The sequence below is a fragment of the Phascolarctos cinereus genome, unplaced genomic scaffold (genome assembly GCF_003287225.1).
Source record: "Phascolarctos cinereus isolate Bilbo 61053 unplaced genomic scaffold, phaCin_HiC Scaffold_1;HRSCAF=81, whole genome shotgun sequence".
In the NCBI taxonomy this organism is placed as follows: domain Eukaryota; kingdom Metazoa; phylum Chordata; class Mammalia; order Diprotodontia; family Phascolarctidae; genus Phascolarctos; species Phascolarctos cinereus.
Genome location: NW_027555514.1, coordinates 84,544,068 through 84,564,767, shown reverse-complemented (window position 1 = coordinate 84,564,767; position 20,700 = coordinate 84,544,068). Strand labels below are relative to the sequence as shown.

Genomic DNA, 20,700 nt, shown 5'->3' with positions numbered 1-20,700 from the left:
TATGACCATAGATAGCTTTAATTTCTTCCTCTGAAAACTGCCCGTTCATGTCCTGTGACCATTTATTAATTGAGGAATGGCTTGTATTCTTATAAATTTGACTCAATTCTCCATATATTTTAGAAATGAGGCCTTTATCAGAGACACTGGTTGTAAAAATTGTTTCCCAATTTTCTACTTCCCTCCTAATCTTGGTTGCATTGGCTTTGTTTGTGCATAAACTTTTCAATTTAATGTAATCAAAATTATCCATTTTACATTTCATAATGTTCTCTATCTCTTATTTGGTCATAAATTCTTCCCTTCTCCATAGACCTGAAAGGTAAGCCAATCCTTGCTCATAGTATCAGTCTTTACCTCTAAATCCTGTACCTATTTTGGCTTTATCTTGGTATAGGGTGTAAGATGTTGGTCTATGCCCAGTTTCTGCCATACTATTTTCTGATTTTCCCAGCAGTTTTTGTTAAGTAGTGATTTCTTATCCCAGAAGCTCAAGTCTTTGGATTTATCAAACAGTAGATTAGTACAGTCATTAACTGTTGTGTCTTGCCTACTTAGCCTATTCCACTGACTCACCACTCTTTTTCCCAACCAGTATCAAGCAGTTTTGATGATTGCTGCTTTATAACACAATTTAAGATCTGGTACAGCTAGGCCACTTTCCCTTGCATTTCTTTTCATTAGTTCCCTTGATATTCAGCAAACACAAGGTAGAAATTGCTTCAACTCAGTCAGTTAATAAACATTTATTAAGAACCTACTATGTGCCAGATGCTGTGCTAAGTGCTTGGGGATGTATTAAAAAAAAAAAAAGCAAAAGACAGTCCCTGCCCTCAAGGAGCTCACAATTCAATGGGGAAGACAAGAAAACAGATATGTACAAGAAAGTTCTATGAAGGATGAATAGGAAATAATTAACAAAGGGAAACCACTAGGATTCAGAGGGATTGGGAAAGGCTTTTCATAGGTGGGATTTTAGCTGGGACATGAAAGAAGCCAAAGACATCTACAGGTGACAGGCAGCCACTGGAGTTTATTGAGTAGGGGGGTGATGTGGTTGAACCTATCCTTTAGAAAAGCCCCTTTATGTCAGAATGGAGGATACAGTGGAGAGAGACTTGAGGCAAGCTGGCCCACCAGCAGGCTATTGCAATAGTCCAGGCATGAGGTTATGAGGACTTGCATGAGAGTGATGGCAATACTAGAGTAGGGAATAAACTCGAGAGAGGTTGTGAAGGTTAAATCTACAGATTTAGATATGGGGGAGGGGTGACAATAGGGAGTTGAGAATGACTCCTAGGCTACCAGCCCGAGGGAGTGAGTGGATGGTGTTGGAGATATAAGACTGGGTCAGCAAAGAGGTTGGGGCAGGAAAGATAGATCTGAGAATCCTCAAAGAGTTTGTAATTAAATCCACAGTAGCTGATGAGATCGCCAAGTAAAGTAGCACAGAGGGAGAAGAGGCCCAGGACAGAACCCTAAGGGACACCTGTAGTTAGAGGAAGTTATCTGGACAAGAATGCAGCAAAGGAGACTGAGGAGCATATGATAGGGAGGAGAATGAGGAGAAATGATGTCAAAAAACTTCAGAGAGAAGAGAGTAGAAAGAAGAAGGTGATCAGCAGTGGCAAAGGCTGCATAGAGGTTGATGAGAATGAGGACTGAGAAAAGGCCACTGGAGTTGGCAATTATGAGATCACTGGTAACTTTGGGGAGAGTAGTTTTGATGTAATGATGAGGTTGGAAGTCTCGTTGTAAAGGGTCAAGAAGAGAATTAGAGGTGAGAAAATGGTGGCATCTACTGTACACAGTCTATCCCCAAAAGGCAGAAGAGATATGGAAGATTAGTTAGTGAGGATGGAAGAATCAAGTTAGGAGTTTTTGAGGATGAGGGAGACATGAGTACATTTGTAGAGAACAGGGAAGTAGCTAGAAGATGGTGAGAGACTGAAAACAAGTGAAAGTAGAAATCACTGAGGGGACAATTTGCTGGAGGAGATGGGATGGAATGGAATTGCTTGTGCAAGTAGAGGAGTTTGTCTTGGCAAAGAATAGGGTCACCTATTGTGTGAGACGGGGTAAAAGAGGAAAAAGTAGCAGAAGGCATTTGAGTGATATAAGATCACGAGGAGTAGAGAAGGAGCTCTCAGTGAAAGGCCCCAATTTTTCAGTAAAATATAAGGCAAGGTTCTCAGTTGACATAGGAGGGGGAAGGGAATCATGGGAAATCTGAAGACAGATGAAAAAGGTTTGGAAAAGCCACTGTGAAGAGGATGATCTGAAGAGAGGTGTAGTAGAATCATCTAGCAGTGGTGAAGGATCAGTTGAGGCTTCATAACATAAATTTGTAGTGGACCCAGTCAGAAAAGTTACATGATTTTCTCCACTTTTGTTCATAAGAATATGTGCAGGAACAAAGGCAACAAATGGTGGGAATGATCCAAAGCTGAGGTGTGGCAGGGTACAATGTGATGTGATAAAGGAGCCAGAGACCTACAAGAGGATAGTGTAGAGTTGAACTGGTTCACGAAGAGGTCAAGATGAGGAAAAGACGAGAGACTAGCTAGTGCAAAGGTAATGGCCTGGGAGAGAACTGAAGTATCAAGGGATCAGAGACAAACTGTGGACTAAGAGTAGGGTTTGGTATGTGAAGGAAGAAAGAGAAAGAAAAGACAATAGATAAGGTCAGGTAGGGGGATTTCAGAGTTCTTGAGCCTAAAGTTGAGGTATTTGTGGGTGATGGCAAGATCAGGGGAATGTTTGTATGTGGCTGAGGGGTATGTAGGTCATGGGAAGCGGGTAGGTTGAGGAACTGAGCAGTTAGGGTGTTTGAAGGCATTTCAATATGTATATATGTATGTCCCTTAGTATTAGGGTGAGAGTTGAGGAGAAGAGAAAGACTGTAGTACTGAACTCACGGAAGAAGGAAAGAATGTCCTAAAAGTCTGTAAACAACAGCGACTAGGATTTTGGTTGGGTAGAAAATGCGGACTGTATAGACCTTAAAGAAGGAAAGGTTACTGAGGCAGGGGGAAAGCCTAGAAGTGGCAATGGGGAACAAGGAGCATTCCAATTACCCCACCCTAACCTGTGAGCCTAGGGGAGTGTGTTAAAAGTACAGTCACTAGTGGAAAGAGTAGCCTAGGAGCCTTTGTCATCACAGGGAGTAAGGTCTCAGTGACTGCCAAAAGACAGGAAAGATTTAAAATGAAGACAAGTTTGTGGTCTATGGTACAGGAAACCCAGAGGGCACAGTGGAAAGGATAAGTAGTGCTTGGTTGATACTTTGGGATGAGAGGGTTAAGGAGGACAGGAAAAAGGAAGCAAGTGATGGGAAATGGGGAATGGGGTTTGGATGATTACCTAAATGGGTTCAGAACTACTGGGATGCGTAGTATGACCAAGTATGTATTTTGTTCAGTCATTTTTCAGTCATGTCTAACTCTTTATGATCCCATTTGGGGTTTTCTTGGCAAAGATACTACAGTGGTTTGCCATTTCCTTCTCCAGCTCATTTTCAGATGAGGAAATTTAGTCAAACAGGGGTTAAGGGACTTGCCACTTAGGATCACACCACTAGTAAGTGTCCGAGGCCAGATTTGAACTCAGGAAGATGAGTCTTCCTGACTCCAGGCCCAGCTCTATCCTCTGTAGCACCTAGCTGGCCCCATGGGTGAACATGTTAATCATTAAGTGGACAGCAACTCTTCTCTTTCCAAAAGAAGCTGGAGATTAAGGCATGAGACTGTGCAGCATGAGACAGATGGTCAGATAGAAAGCCCTAGTTTCTCCTCTGCCTTCCCTTTAATGAGGAGAGGACACAGCAGCAGGAGATGGAATTCCCACCTCTAGCCACCTTTCCTCTTCCTTTTTCATCAGGGGACATGCACAGCAGGAGATGGAAGTAGGCGGCACTTTACCTACCAGCGCTAGATTCACCAGGCTCTTGGGCTCTGACCTGTAAGCGTAAGAACCCCTCACGTAAACGACTTTGTTTTCCTGGAAATACTTTTTTTAGGGAAGGACCTGCAGATAAGTTTACAAGCCAATGGACAACTTTTCGTCTACCTAGATCTTTGAAACATTCTGATGAATACATATGCCATTTTTTCTACCTTTTCATTTAAAAATGTCAAATGTAACTATTTTAACATCCTAATTTTATCTGCAAGATTATATGACTCAGTAATGTTGGTTGGGAAGTAATGCTGTAGTATTGAAAGATCACACAATTTGAGTCAGAGGCCTTGGCTTAGATAGAACATAAGCTCCTTGACAGCAGGAAGAGTTTCATTTTTGTCTTTGTATCCCCGAAAACCTAGCATGGTTCCTGGCACATAAGAGGTACTTAATAAATATTTCTTGATTGTCTAAGTTCTGGATCTGCCTTTTTAACCTTAGGCAAGTCTAGTAATCTCTCTAGGCCTTAGCTCTGTTATCTGTAAAAAGGCATTGGGGAGGTACAGTAGATCACCTATAGGCTATGATCCTAGGAATTACAATAAGTAGTAATGTGAAGAATCGCTGTTTACTAGTACCCTACTGAGGAGATACTACCTAAAAGCAACTCAATTATTATTTGGGCTCAGTGTTTCTCAAATTTAAAGGGTCATCAGATTTTGAGGGCATTTCAAGGTCTGCAGATGAAGGTTTCCAACACCTGATGATGGTGAGATGATTTCTTAGGTTAATATCCTACCCATCTCTAATGTTCTCTTGCTGTCCTAGCCCCTGTTTGCCTTACTCACGACTTCCATTTATGCTTTCTATTTGACATCCTATTTCTTTTCCTGATCTATTAGAAAATATCTTCTTCTGGGTAAAATACATAACAAGTTTGAAAAGATAAATAAATATGTCCCATCTCACCCCACCACACCCAGAGAAAAACCATCTGACATCTTTGGTCAAGGTAACAGCTTATAATATTTAATAAAAATTAAAACTTTTTTATATTTTATCAAATATAATATTCTTCAGTAAGATGCAGTAACAAGTCAATAGAGTAGAAAAGTTCAATACCTAATTTTGACTTCATTGCCTTCACATTGTCAAGTTCTTTTTCCAGTTCCATTGTATTATATTCCACTGATGAAGATAACCCTGTCCAAAGAAATATTTTAGAAAAATAACAAAATAAACAAATTAAAAAATACAATTATCCTGTAAAACAACACCACAAGGCAGGCAGCACATATATTCAATTAGCATAAATTGTAAAACATTTCAAATGTTCTTACATGTTTGGGTTTCAGAATAAATACACATATTAACACAAATTATTTAGAGAGAAATATATTGCTTTTCCTTTAGCACTTTAATATAACTTCTACATACATTATTCTTATTGAGCCTATAGGTGCGTAAGAAAATATCATCTCTGTAGCACAGCCTATTTCTATGTACTATTTTTTAAATCTCTTAATTTTATACTAAGAACACTAGGACAACACACAATGCTTCAGTAAACACATAACTAATTCATTAATGAATAATGATTATTTAATATCAGTGTTGTTCATCATTTATTAAGAAAGATTTTATATAGAATAGAGAATTAAAACAATATCTACTTAGTATACATAAATATACTACTTTCTAATTAAGAAATGCATTGTATTATTATAAAACCGGATATTTTATCTTTACATGAAAATGTTAATATGGATACTTTACAATATGACATAACCTAGAACTTTCATATAGTGATAACATAACAGATTCTTAATGGGAAGGCTAAAACATGAGATCTGAAATGAACCAAAGATAATATGAACTGTACTATTTTAGTAATAAAGATATTCTCTTACATTCTAGTTATTTTAAAACTTCATGGTAACTCCTTACCGTGAAGTATGCATGGTACAATGGAAATAGTGTTAGATTTGAAGTTAGAGGAAATGGGTTCAAATTCTAGCTCTTCCATTTGTATTATGTAACTTTAGACAAGTCATTTCAATTTTCTAGAACTCAGTTTTTTCAGCTGTAAAAAGAGTACCATAAAGAAAGTTACTATGACTATGAAATCCAAATACAGATTTCATTCCCTGAATTTTATGGAGAAAGTCTCCAGTATAATAAAAATTAAGAAAAACCTAGGAGTATATATGGCTTTTGAAAGGAATTTGCTTTGATCTTATGAATGAATGAATGAATCAAAATGCATTTATTTGTAATATACTGCTATCAAGAAATTATATGAAAACATGAAAATAACTTTCCCATTTGATTCTAGAGCACATGTCTAGAGTACATGTGTTTGGAAGGCCAAACATGATTATTTTTTTCAAGGATAAAACTTAAAGAGATTATTTTTGAAGTACTAATTTTGTTGGGCATACATATGCCAGGCACAAAAGGGGCAGTTTAAAGTGAAATTAATATAAAAATTTCATCTACCATACTTTCATATTCTCAAGCAAATTGTGCTTTTATAAAACAGTCAATTTCTCACACTATATATAATACATAACACTAAAAGCAATAGTTGCCCTTTTAGTATACAGTATTACTTCACTTCCTTTATTAGAAGAATGATTTTGTTTGGCAGAAGTTTGACTCAAAATTGCCAATACAAACAAATAAGAATGGAAAAATGCATATAAAAAAAATGAGGCAAACTAGATTTAAGCATCATATCATAATTACATTATTTCAAAATGCACCTAAAAAGTTCAATGTCAGCATTGTCTAGCCAATAACTCAAATTGGTAGACAAAACCTGTTTGGACTAGTCGTGAAAAATTAGAAGGGATTCTCCAAGAAAACCACAAAGCAGCTCATTTAAGGTCAATTTAACGGTATTATTCTGTTTTTCTTCCAGCCCCGACATAAGATTTCACTACCTCAAAGGAAACTGTAAGAGTATCTATTTGCATTCCCCTAGGTGATTGGCAGTTCAACACCAATTAGTTCAAAATTACACTGTTACTAGCGTGCAATAAAAACAACACCTTTCATCTTTCTTACACAGGTAAGAATACCTTCAGAGCCAATAACTTTGATCAAGTAAGTATTTCTGATCCTGCCCCACCCGTCTCTTTGGATTCAGGAAAACTAATAGCTAACAGCAACTTTTCCCAGCTTTATTCTTCAGCTGAAAGACTGATGTGGGTATTGAAAATATTTCTGCTTCCAAGATATTATAATTTCCCAAAGTCCAATATTTCTCCAATAATGAAAGTGCCCTCAACTGATGTTTATTCAGTCATTATCCTGTCCACAAAGTAATATAAATTTTTATTGCATACTATAACTTCCGACTGTGCATTACAGTTAATATTTTAAAGAACAGGAATCACTTGAATGCTTTAACATATACAATGTTAGCCTAAACAAACAAAAAACCAGGGCGAAACGTGTGAACAATTTGTTAAAACACTTTAAATAACCAAATAAGGAGTTCTTAACCTTTAATGTTTCATGGACTCCTTTGGCAGTTCTGGTGAAACCAATGAACTCCTTCAGAAAATAAGATTTTAAAATAATTGAAGAAAATACATTTTCAATTAAAGGTTAAAGAAAATAAAGATGTGATTTTTTTTCCCCATCCAAGATCATGGACCCCCTGAAATCTATACATAAACCCCCTTGGAAATCCACAGAGGACTAGTGAAGAATCCCCAGATTAGAGCCTCCCAACAAGGAGCAAATCCTTTAAAACAGAAAAGAAGCTCTTCACATAACAAGTTTGGGGTTGCTGAGGTTTTTTATGGGATGGGGAAGGAAGCAATTCTAGAACAGAAAAGTAGAACAGAGTGTTCATTATTCAAGTACATGGATATGTGCTAGAAGAAACTTTTTTTAAAAAAATCAGTTTTTATAAGAAATCTCTTTACCAAAGGTCATGAAGTCAATTAAAAAAACTTTCAAATGCTTAGAATTACTTCGGTTTGTCATTTTCTTCATAAATAGCTCTTATCTAAAATGCAATGAATTACCAAATCACCACATATGAAAAAGACTAAATTTTCTCAGGGCAAATGTTACTGGTGAAACTTAGAAATATTGTTGATTAGGCAAGCTCTGATAGGCATTAAAAATAGAAACCTATAAGCCACCTTAAGGCAGGAACTGTCACTTTGTTTTTATATTCCTAGCATCTAGCACAGAACCAGCTAACACATCATTGGTTAATAATTATCTGTTGATGTTATATAATATGCTTGTTACAGCTACATATCAGACACTGGCTAAGATCTTCAGTAAGGAAGAAGATCAGGAATTGCCTTCTCTACTTCTATTCTAACATTTATTTAAGTAATATCTTCTGTCTAGATTAAAGGTGATTAAAGGTAAGAGTTTGGAGACCCTGGCTAGCAGATGCTAAATGTAATCCAAAATACTGTGTGAAATGCAAATAAATTTGAATTGCTAATGATTTTAATCAAGGCAAAAAGCATTAAACATCAGAAGTTTTGAAATGCATCCATAAAGACAAACACAGTTTATGAATCTGCTTATTGTTCTTTTCTACTTAAGACATTAGCTAGTATTAGGTCTTTGGCATACATACACACACGTGTACATGTATGTATATAAACACACAAATGTTGCCTTTTATGGTTCATAACTGCATATGCTACTACTGAAAATATTATTTGCCCTAAAGAAATCAGCAAGTCAACATGCATGCAATACTGCATCTGATTAAATCAGCCAGTCATTATTCAACATTTACTATGTGCCAGAGCATGATTAAATGCTAGGGGCACAAAGGCAAGAAACAATCCTAGCCCTCAAGGAACTTCCATTCAAATGTGGAAGATGACGTGTAAATAACTAGGTACAGACAAGATGTAGAGAGAGTTTATGGAAGACAATCTCAAAGGAGAAAGGCACTAGCAGCTTGGAAGACTAGGAAAGGTGTTCCACAGAAGACAGGATTTAAGATGAATCTTGAAGGAAACCAAGCAAACTAAGAGGCATAGAGGTGAAGGGCGAAAGCATTCTAGAGATGGGAGAGAGCCAGTGTAACGGCACAGAGAGGAAGATGGAGGCAAGTAGGACAGTGCACCTGGATCAAAGACTGTGTGAAGAGGGATAAAGTTTAAGAAGACTGGATTAACCACAATGTCTTCTTATATTTAGACCCTACTGCTATCTGAATCTTCTTGGTAACTTCATAGATTATATAATGCCTCTACTAAAAAAAAAATCAATATAATTTCCCTGACACGATAGTGTGCCTATTACTATTCCATTAAATAAATTTCTATTAAATGCCTACTGTATATAAGACACTGGGACAAAAAAAAAGACAACACTCCTCCTCCCCAAATGTCCCTGACCTCAAGGAGTTTATATTATAGAGTATATAAGTAAATATAAAGTAATACAGGCAGTAGAGAACACCAAAAGCTGGGCAGGTCAGGAAAAGTCTTTAGGATTAAAGGCCTGAGCCAAGCTTTGAATTATGTCAGGGATTCCAATAAGTAGAGGTAAGAAGAGAATTCATGCCCAGTATGCCAGATGCCTACACAAAGGCAGAGAAGTGGGATACAGCATGTAGAGACCATAAAGTAGCTAAAATCAGGTCTGACTGAAAGTAGAGTTAATAAAGGTGAACAATAAGAAATAAGTATGGAATGGCAGAGGGGAATGCCATGGTCAGACTTATATTTTAGGGAATATTAATTTAGCATCTACAAGGAAGATAAATTAGAGACAGGGAAATAATGATATTATAACAGCAGGAAGCAATTACAATAACTTAGGTGAGAGGCCATGTGGAGACCAGGTAAAGACAAAGGAATGGCCATGGAAGTAAAATCAAAACAAGACCTGTTAAGTGACTGGATATTGGGGGGAGAGGGGCAGTGAGGGAGATGGACTCAGAGTTTGCAAACCTGAGGGACTAGAAAGATGGTGGTGCCCTTGACAGAAATCGGGGAGTTGGAGAAAGGATGGAAGTGGGAGAAAAACTACTGAGTTTCATTTCGGACATGATGTGTGTGAGATCCAAATGGGACATTTAGTAGCAGGTAGCTGGCAATGTTGGAACGGAGTTCAGCAAAGAAATTAGGACTTCTAGATTTGGGAGTTTTCTACTTTGAAATAATAACTGAATTCATAGAAGCTGATAAGATTCCCAAGAGTGAAAGCAAGAGGGAGAAAAGGCCAGGAACGAAGCTTGGGGAATACCTACACGTAATGAGAGAAGGGTGGTTATCCAGCAAAGAACTATTTTTAATTGGTGGTATGAAATACATTTAGAAAGTACTGTGGGTTTGACTTTGTATACGTAGATTGAATTTTTGATTGATGACTACATCTACCACAAAACGAGAAGTGATATTATCAAAAGAAGGAGCAGTCGGTCAGGTAAGAGGAAAGCAAGGAGACAGAATTATTATGAAAGCTAACAAGAAAGAGAGTGTCCAAGAAGGGTATAATCAAAAGTGTCAGAAGTGGCAGAGGGAGCAAATAAAATGAGAACTGAAAACAAGCAATTGTATTTAACAGTTAAGAGATAAGCAGTTTCAGTCAAGTAATGGAGTTTGAAGTCAGATTGCAGAGAGTAGAGAAATAAGGATAAAAACTGTAGGAAAACTGGACAGCAATCTGGCAGAAATTAGGTAGAGATCAACATCTCATTGATTACATGATATTAAAAGGAGTTTTACATATGCGGATCCAAAACATTTAAAATTAGAAGGAAAATAATTATTTGGGAAAAAATATTTACGGCAAGTTTCTATAAGTATTTCATTTCTAAGATATGAACTGATTGAAACATAAGGATAAGAGCCATTCTCTAACAGTCAAATGATATGAACAAAGAGTTTTCAAAAGAAGAAATCCAAGCTATCAATAACCATATGAAAAATGCTCTAAATCTACGAATACTTAGAGAAATGCAAATTAAAGTACCTCCGAGGTTCTACTTCATATCCAACAGATTTGCAGAAATGTTAAAAAAAAAAAAAGTAAAATGACAAATATTGGTGGGATTAGAGTAGGGGTGGGGAACCTGCGGCCTGACCTCGAGGTCACGTATGGCCCTCTAGATCCTCAGGTGTGGCCCTCTGACTGAATCCAAACTTCACAGAACAAATCCCCTTAATAAAAGGATTTGTTCTGTAAAACTTGGACTCAGTCAAACCACCACATCCAAGCACCTAGAGGGCCACATGTGGCCTCAAGGTTGCAGGTTCTTCACCCCTGGACTAGGAGAAAACAGGCACATTAATGAATTGTTTGTAGAGCTGTGAATTAGACCGATCATTCTGGAAAGCAATTTGGAACCATGCCCCCAGAGGCACTAAACTGTGCTTACCTTTTGCTGTGACCCAGAGATAACATTAATGAGCCTACACACCCAAAGAAAGAGAAAAGGGAATCCATATGTACAAAAATATTTACTTCTTTTACTAATGGCAAAAGAACTGGAAACTAAGGGGATGTCCATTAACTGAGGAATGGCTGAACAAATATCAGTATATGAATATGTATGAAATGAAATATTACTATGCATATGAAATAACGGGACAGAATTATTGAAACCCGGAAAAACTTGTCTGAGCTGATGCAGAATAAAGTGAACAGAACCAGAACAATTTATATAGTAAAAAGATTGTATTGTGACCCTGGGCAAGTCACTTAACCCTGACTGCCTCACTAAAAAAAGTAAAAAAAAAAAAATATATATATATATATATATATATGTATATATATATTCGGGGCAGCTAGGTGGCACAGTGAATAGAGCATCGGCCCTGGATTCAGGAGGATCTGAGTTCAAATCCAACCGAAGACACATAACACTTACTGGCTGTGTGACCCTGAGCAAGTCACTTAACCCCATTGCCTAGCCCCACCCCCCCAAAAAAAAGACTGTAAAGATCATCAACTTTTTAAAGACTTAAGAACTCTATAATGGAATGACCAATCAAAATTTCAGAGGTCCCCTGATGAAAAAGGTGATGGATTCAAGATGCAGAATAAGACATGTTTTTTTTTTATATGGCCAAGGTGGAAATTTGTTTTGCTTGACTATGAATATTTGTTGCAAAAATTTTGCTTTCTTTTTTTTCTTAATGAGAGAGGTAGGAAAAGAGAAAGGACTTAGGAACAGGGTCTCACTCACCTCCCAAATAAAAATGAGAGAAGAGAAGAAAGGCCAGAAGGAAGCACAGATAAGCCTTCAAGGTTGTATTTTGAATTATTATATATTGTATTTTCTTACTGATATTTCCACAAATTTTAGTGAAACATTTGCTTCAAAATACACAAAATGAGACTTCTCCCTCCATCATATAACTTTTAACATTTTCCCATATAAAATCTCTCATTGCTTTGTTAATTATTTCTTGTTACCTTAGAAATTACAAAAATAAAAAGGACCTATAGCAGCTCTTTCTGAAAGGTGGCAAAAGAACTGGAAATTGAGGGGATAGCCACCAACTGGGGAATGGATGAACAAGCTGTGATATACAATTGTGATGGAATATTATTGTGCTATAAGAAATGACAAGCAGGATGCTCTCAGAAAAACCTGGAAAGACTTATATGAACTGATGCAAAGTAAAATGAGCAGAACCAAAATAACATTGTACACAGAAACAGCAATATCATACAATGATGAACTGTGAACGACTTAGCTATTCTCAGCAATATAACCATCCAAAGGACTCATGATGAAAAATTCTATACACATCCAGAAAAAGAATGGATGGAGTGTGAATTCAGATCGAAGCATACAATTTTTATTTTTTTCATTGTTTTCGGTCTGTCTTTTTTCACAATATAACTAATATGAAATATGTTTTTGTATGATTGCACATGTATAACCTATATCAAATTGCTTACCATCTCAGAAAGGGGAACAGGGAAGAGGGGGAAGGAGAGAGAATTTGGAACTCAAATTTTTTTAAAAATTAATGTTTCAAATTAATTTAATTGGGAAAAATAAAATATTAAAATTTTAAAATTATAAGAATAACTTGGTATAGTGTATATTTGGGGATGAATCTTCATTAAATAAAATCTATTCTCTTCGAGTGATTCTACAGAATATAACCAAAGAAATGTTTTCTCAATTACGTAATAAAAGCAAAATAAAATTAATTCACAAGACTAGAAATATATCCTTTAAACGTTTTCAGACTAAAAGCAGCAGATCCTATACATTTTAGTCCTCTTTAACTTTTGGGATGGACTAATGAAAACATTGAACCCATACACGGATTATCTGACTTTCTGTCATAGAAGCACTCACCTTGTACCATAAATATGCCTCTACTGACAGGTCTGATATTTTCCACTTTAAGTATTTTACAGTAGACAACTAAAATCAAACAGCATCCATAATAATCACTCTATGATGTCTTCAAAGAGTCTCAGTAAACAGTTCTTTGTGTGTATGTTATAAGGAGACAACTTACATAACAGTAGAGCCACAAATAGAATACGGCCTACCAAAATGATACAAAACAAAAATGTGCTGTTGAATCCATTTTCATGACTTTAAAATGTAAAATCTATTATTTATTAATATATCTATATTAGTTTTCTTGTTCCACGTCATTTAAAGGTGCACTTGGACTTCTAACCAATATTTCTTTTTCCTTACTACCAAGTGACACTTTCCAACTTCAGGAGTTTGCTTAAGACTTAAGATTTAAAAATAATTAGGAGGGTATTTTGTTTTTTGGCCACTCCAGAAAAGATGTAGAAGTAGGCAGGGAAGAAGTAAGGTTGGTAAAAGAAGGGTTCATTTCAGTTACTACTCCTAGCACCACTACTATCCGTGACACAACATGTCTAATCTCTTTGAATTTCAGTTACTGATTTGTAAAATGGAAATAACATACATCTCAAAACTACTAGGGGAGGAGAGGAAGGAAATTAAATCCTATGTGATAGGATTAAATACATCCTACATTGCTGAAAGATATAGTCTTCTTAATTCTTAGTAGCTTGTATATATTTATCACATATTATCATGACTATCTACACCAAATAAACTCTAAAAAGATTTCTAAATTTAGATAACACTGTTTTGAATAAAGTTTATAACACTCATTTATTTTCAATTACTACTAACAACTCAGTATGGTGGCATATAAAAGTGATGTTAATAGCGTAATGAAGCTAAGGGATCAAATATCTAAGAGTCTACCCCTCAGTATGTGGTGTCTAGTTTAATTTTTGTACAACAGTTCCAACTCTACCCTTCACACAAAAAAAAATCTTTTCAAAATAAAGCTAATATACATTTTTTATCTAAACAAATCTTTATGTATAGTTTTATTTAAGATACTTCAGAATTATACACTTTGGTAAAAACAACACATCCTTATGCTATTTGTTTTTTAATTAAAATAGAAATATAATTTGTTGCTAATTATTTGAATCTTGAAAAAAATCACATATCTTTAATACATTGAGAAATCAGCTCAGGACAAAAAAAATCATTAAAATAAAAACAAATAAAGAAAAATTTATATGTATTCACTCCTTTAAGAATTTATATGTCTTTACTAATTTATATGTCTTCACTCCTTTACTAACTTCCTTTTTTTTCTACTAGAGACCAATTTAAAAAAAACTGTTTGAGGACTTTAAAAAGTAAACTTTGTAATCTTCTAAGATGCTTTACAATCTAGTTTAAAATTACCTTCAAAACTTCAGGCCAAAAAATAATTTACTTTCAAGAAATAATTAAGAAAACAAGTTTGTGACACCTTAAGGATGCAGTGTGGTAGAGAGGTAAGGTTGCTGACCTCAGGAGCAGGAGAGATCTTGGTTTAACTTCTGCCTATGACACTATCAAACAATAAGGAAGTCATTTAACCACTCTGAACCTCAGTCTCCTAATCTGTAAAGAGAGTAAAATATACCTGTAGAACCTACCTCAAACAGCAACTGTAAGGGTCAGATGAGATAATGTGTTTGAAGTGTTTGGCAAACCTTAAAGCATCATATAAATATCCATGATTACTGATGGTTCTGAAACTTTCCTGGATCCATGATTTCATAATATAAAGAAATGGAAGAATAACCCAAGCTATCAACAAGATTACATGAAAATGTGTAAAACTTCAACAGCCAAGTAATTGAAAGTTTATCTCTCAATAAAACAGACTGAGACTTTGCAAAGATGCATCTGCTGGTGAGATGCATCTGTTCCACAGTTGATAATGCCACAAATTTCAATACCTGCCTCTGAAGTCATCACTTATAACTAAGGAAAGAACTGATGCCTTAGTCACATGGCTACAATGTTAGCCTGTGGCCCATCTTTCTCCCCAGTTCTGATTCCAAATCAGCAGACACAGTCTATTTTGTTCAGACTCTGCACTATTGATTTATATGATAATTTTTTGATCTAAATATTTAACACTTAAATACCATTTAGTCTCCTCTGAAGTGCTTCTTCCTCAAGTGTAATAATATAAATTTGTTCATCCAGGTCTTCAAGAATCTAAATATAAAAATAAAATTATTCACTGATGTAGTATTGTTAAGTAAATGACTTATGTTTTAATTTATGTGCTATATAAATGCTAGTTATTATAAGGATATAATTCAGTTAAAACATCTGTAAGCTAAGGCTTACATATATTGCTAAATACACCATAAAATTGCCCCAAATATTCACTTTACTGATTTGCATTCCCAAGTGGACAAAATTTGTTTCTTTATCAAAGAATTTGCATTTATTTCATTAGCCAAAAGCATAAAGCTGAAAGAATTTCTAAATACATACAAACTTAAATATAATATGATTATATATGCTCCAAAAGCTATAATTTGAAACTGGAAATGACCTAAAAAATTTAGCTCAATATTTATTTTGTTACTTGTGTATACCAACCTGTTGAACACTTACATTAAATTTGGCACAAATGACTTATAAAATAATTTATTGACATGTAATGTTTTGCCACTTCTTACACCTTGAAAATACCATAATGAAATTTAACTGTCCTTTATCAAAGTCAACCTATAACGAGACCAATTAAGGAAATGGAGGAATTTCAATTTTAATATCATATAACACATTTCCATCCTGTCATATCCCCCTCTAAATTAAATGAAAATGAAAACAATATTGGTTAAATTGATTATATGTGCTACCCTCCCACCCCAACTAGGTAGCAGCACAGTGCCTGGCACATAATAGGTACTTGTTGATTTGACCTGATTTTTGCATTTGACAGTGAGAAATTAGCAGTATATTCTTTAATCGTTTGCTTTGTTTACATCACATTGCATCTGCTTAATCCTGGGGGGGAGGGGTATGATGTTACAGTACAGCAATTCAAGTCAGAAGATTTTGGTTCTAAGACCAACTTCACCTCTTTCTAGCTGCTTGATTTGGAGTTAGTCACGAAACCATTATAAACCTGAGTTTCCTCATCTGTAAAATGAGGATAGTAACACTGCCCTGACTACTTCACAATGCAGATCAAATGAAATAATACATGTGAAAGTATATTTCAAACTATAAATCAGAACACAAAGATAATTATTATTATTCAGCCCTTGTTCCAGCAGAAAAATACTTTAAAAACCCCATACTTAACTACACCCCTCACTCCAAGGAAGATCTCAGAGAGGACAGAATTGCTTGAGATTAGTATTTTGCATCAGTCTGAGAGACAAACTGTTTATTTCCAAAATGGAAGAGCTTAGCAGGTGGAATAAGAGAGTAAAATTGTTGATTTTTCTAGTTTCTCTGAAGCCAGGTCTTCATCATGTAGTTCTATTATTTTATATAAACAGGTTCCCAAATAATATAATACATATCAAATGCAAATACCAAAAGACATATAACAAAGCCAAAAACGATGGATTTTTGGAATGGTTGTGCCACCAATCTCCTCCGTTAGTGCAAATAATCAAGACCTTCCTTCTCAAGGTCTAACTACATAAATAATAAATTTAGTACAATATGTCCTATACGTGAATGAGAGTGGCTTAATAAATATATTTCTAGAAATTATGTTAAAATGAGTGCATTCTTCTTTAAAATATTTGTATGTTTATACATACATACATACAAAAACTCATTTTTATGAAACTGATAAATTAGATAAAGTTAATTCATACTATAAATGAATTCTTCCATTTATAAAAAGATTTACTGTGAGGAAAAGAGTAGCAAATTCCATTAGTATATGTAAGTCTATCAAGCAATTAATCTGCAAAGAAAGACTAACAAGGAAATCATTTAGAATCACTACCAATCAAAGATTAATAATGAAAGTCTTCTACCAAATTAAAATAAAAACTGATGAAAATTTCATTTTTTAAAAATTACATATAATAAATATATATGTATAATATATACACATATATACTTTTTAAGAATTTCTTTACTATGTAAAACACAAGATGCATAGGCATATTTCTACGGTAAATCTTGAAAAATTCCAAAATTTCTGTTTATTAGAAAAACTGTTCAGAAATCATCTGTTACTCTAAAAAGTTCATTTTATCTGGTGGAGCCTCAGTTCCCTCTTCTGTTAAATAAGGAGTATAGACACATGATCTTTAAGGTTCTTTCCAACACTTAGTTCCTATTATATACCTAAGAAAGCAGGATGCTGGGCTAAAATGGCTTATGCCTTTAAGGATTAAGAAACTTTGATTTTAAATGCACTAAGGGAGTTTTTCCAATACGACCTATAATCACACAATCAAAGATTCCTATTATATATACACTGCTAAATAGCAAGCTAAAACATAATTTATAAGATGTTCAAATGCAATTACATTTGTCCTAGTAGAAAAAACGACTACAAAATACTTACCGTTGGTTTCACCAACAGCTGACCCATGACTGTAAACATTCGTGAAAGCCCAACTGGTGTGCACACTGTAGAAAATAAATTGTTTACTAAGAGATAGATTTTTAGATTTCAAAGTTGAGATAAGTATATTCCTAATCTATGCAGACTATAACACACCCAAATGAAGATGGTCCTTTTTCAGCATTCTTGCGGAATATTTAGATTGTCACTTTTAATTTAATGTTTGGCAAATAACACATAGGAATTTTTAACTTTTGCCTAGTACAAAGCAAAATGACAAATTATATGTTACCAAACTGAAACCATTTTAATATCAATGAGTACCAACTATTCATACTAAACAGTGCCCATCTCTTTGATACTTCCTCTAAGTTAAAATGTTTGCTATAGCATTGAAGTGTATCAATGGAATCAGTCTTAGACTCTCAAAAGAAAAGACACCATTGGACATTTTAAACAAATTAAAATTCAATATGAGTAGAATAATAAGTATTATACTGAAAACAGTCTAGACTGTCATCCATGGGACTAACATTTTGATTTCATTAGAAATAAAATGCACTAAAACTTCATTCTAAGACATGTTAAGGGACAAAACTAACACCTACTTGGTATCTACGTTATAGTGGGAAAAGATACATTAGACATCACTAGGTCAACATGAACTTCAACATAATCAAACGAATGGTTAGACAATTTAAACTGGCTTTATTATATGCAACCAACCAAAGAAATATGGTTTAAACATTTTTCACTATTAGCTTTTTTTCCCTTCCAAAGGATTCCCTAAGATACTAGATCTTCAAAAGGACTACGACATGGAAAAAACAAATAAATTAACCCATGTACTTTTCAATTCAAGATTAATCACAGGTTTTTTAATTGTTTAGCTTTGTGAGTAACAGAACCAAATGGGCTGATAATTAGAACTGAGATACACTAAAAAGAAATGCTAAAAGTTGCTGTCTGGTGCAATACTGGAGTTTAAGTCATTGCTTCCATAAACTTATAACTGTTACAATACAAAAAAAAGTGTTATGGCACACTATAGAAAAATATTATAATGTTTTAATCAGAGGTCGAGAATAACACCTATGTTATAGGTGCTCCATGTAATTCCATATACTATGCACATGGAGGAAAGCATCATCTGCAGTCTAGCATAACAGTGTTCACTATTGGTTACCCAAACATGATGCATCTACAGCAAATTTTAATCACAATCTGACATTGCTAACAAGAACCTATCATAGTTCTATGCTACTTTACCACATTGCAGATATGGGAATGGAATCTAATTTTAACCTCTATTAATTAAAAAAAAAATGTTAAAGGTAAATCTAAAGGAAGATTCCTTTCAAAATGAAACAGAAATAATTTCTGAATAAAAACATATTTTGGATTATTTGTGCCCTTCTCCTACTGCAGATGTGTCAGTGTTGAATGTATATTCAAAATTAAGAATGGTGGGTTTAGAAGGACAAGCCTTAACTCTACTTTTAAATTATTTCAAATTTTTCTTTCTTTGGTTTATTTAAATAGATACTATCATTTAAAAAATAAAACATTTAAAAAGTCTATATGTTAAATTAAAGCACAAAATAAAATGTAATATTTGAAAACCTAAAGCATATCCTCTAATCTACTACCGTATAATATCGTATCAAATCTTTACTTATGCACTCAGACTTAGATAAGTAGCAATAAGACAACATTTAATATCTTTAAAATGTGAATAACTTTATTCATTCCCTTAAGTAATATTACTGCAATTATATTAATACATTTATTAAAAGGCTAAGCCACATAAAACTCTGAAATGTGTATATGAACATGTAAATGATAATTTTTAATATATATATTTATATACGTACATATATAACTATGTAAAATATTAGGAAAGCTGGTAGCCAGCCAAATTTCTTACTAGATAGCACTTTCAAATGAAATCGTTGCTCAATTGGGTATTAGTACAGACAGAGAGCTCTGTCTTTATTCCTATTACATTGACCTGAATGGCAATGTTGCAAAATATTAATGCTTCAAAGGGAAAAATCTCTATTTATAAATAGTAAAAGTACAAGTAGTACTAGCAAGATCAAGGAAAGCCAAACGGATGTTCAGTAAGTAGACTGAAGCAGGTGGGAGTTAGCAGATTCAGGGCCAAAAGAGGACAAAAATATTCATCTCAGACACAATTCAAAACTAACATCAGATTTGGGCTCTACAGAAATAAAGGAAAATGACTATTTCTGCACAGCTAAAGCCAGGCAAAGAAGAGAGCAGATGTCATCCAACAAACTGATTTATCAGACCAGAATACTGAGAAACAAGCAGCAACCAGAAACTACTTTTTTAACCCTGAAATTATGTATGTATACAATAAGATAGATGGCAAGTTCTCTGATGCCACACTGACATATATGTTGAATATGTATGTGTGTATGTCTGTGTATATGCATGTAAAGTCAATCTACTTAAATTTTGTTGTAACTATCCAATATGAGACAGAATACAGTTTATTTTACATCCAATCTATAGGTGCTTAGCTACTGAAATAGCAAAAGGACCAAGTTATATCAAGGTTCCCAAATATCAACAACCTTTCTTATTGAAGTTTATTTTTAAAATGAACACTATTAGATACATGAGAAATATAGTCTAATGGATTCTTGAAAGAAAATACAATTAATAAAAAACAGTTGAAACCTAGAATATTAAGAAAATTTGTTATCAAAGGAATCACAAGTTCCTACAAATCTCCAGTAATATTGATTCATAAGATATGGGGCTGATAGAGTTTGTTAATAAAATCTGATTTCCACTAATCAGTAGGATACTTACAAAGAAGTAATAAACATCCCATTAATGATATACAGGAATATAAATAAGGTAGGTAGAATTCCCAGAGATCTGTAACAAAAATATTTTAATATAT

General features: G+C 34.4%; 1 protein-coding gene across 4 annotated transcripts in view; it reads right to left on the bottom strand.

The window, feature by feature from the left end:
- LMBR1 (limb development membrane protein 1) overlaps positions 1–20,700 on the bottom strand; it is a 189,195-nt gene that overhangs the window by 43,524 nt on the left and 124,971 nt on the right. For all 4 annotated transcript variants that reach the window (XM_078152605.1, XM_021009600.2, XM_021009601.2 and 1 more), the window contains 4 exons: positions 20,607–20,675; positions 17,763–17,827; positions 15,355–15,427; positions 5,023–5,103 (listed from right to left, as the gene is read on the bottom strand). In XM_078152605.1, the coding sequence (XP_078008731.1) occupies positions 5,023–5,103; positions 15,355–15,427; positions 17,763–17,827; positions 20,607–20,675 (288 nt within the window). The remainder of the gene's footprint in view (positions 1–5,022; positions 5,104–15,354; positions 15,428–17,762; positions 17,828–20,606; positions 20,676–20,700) is intronic.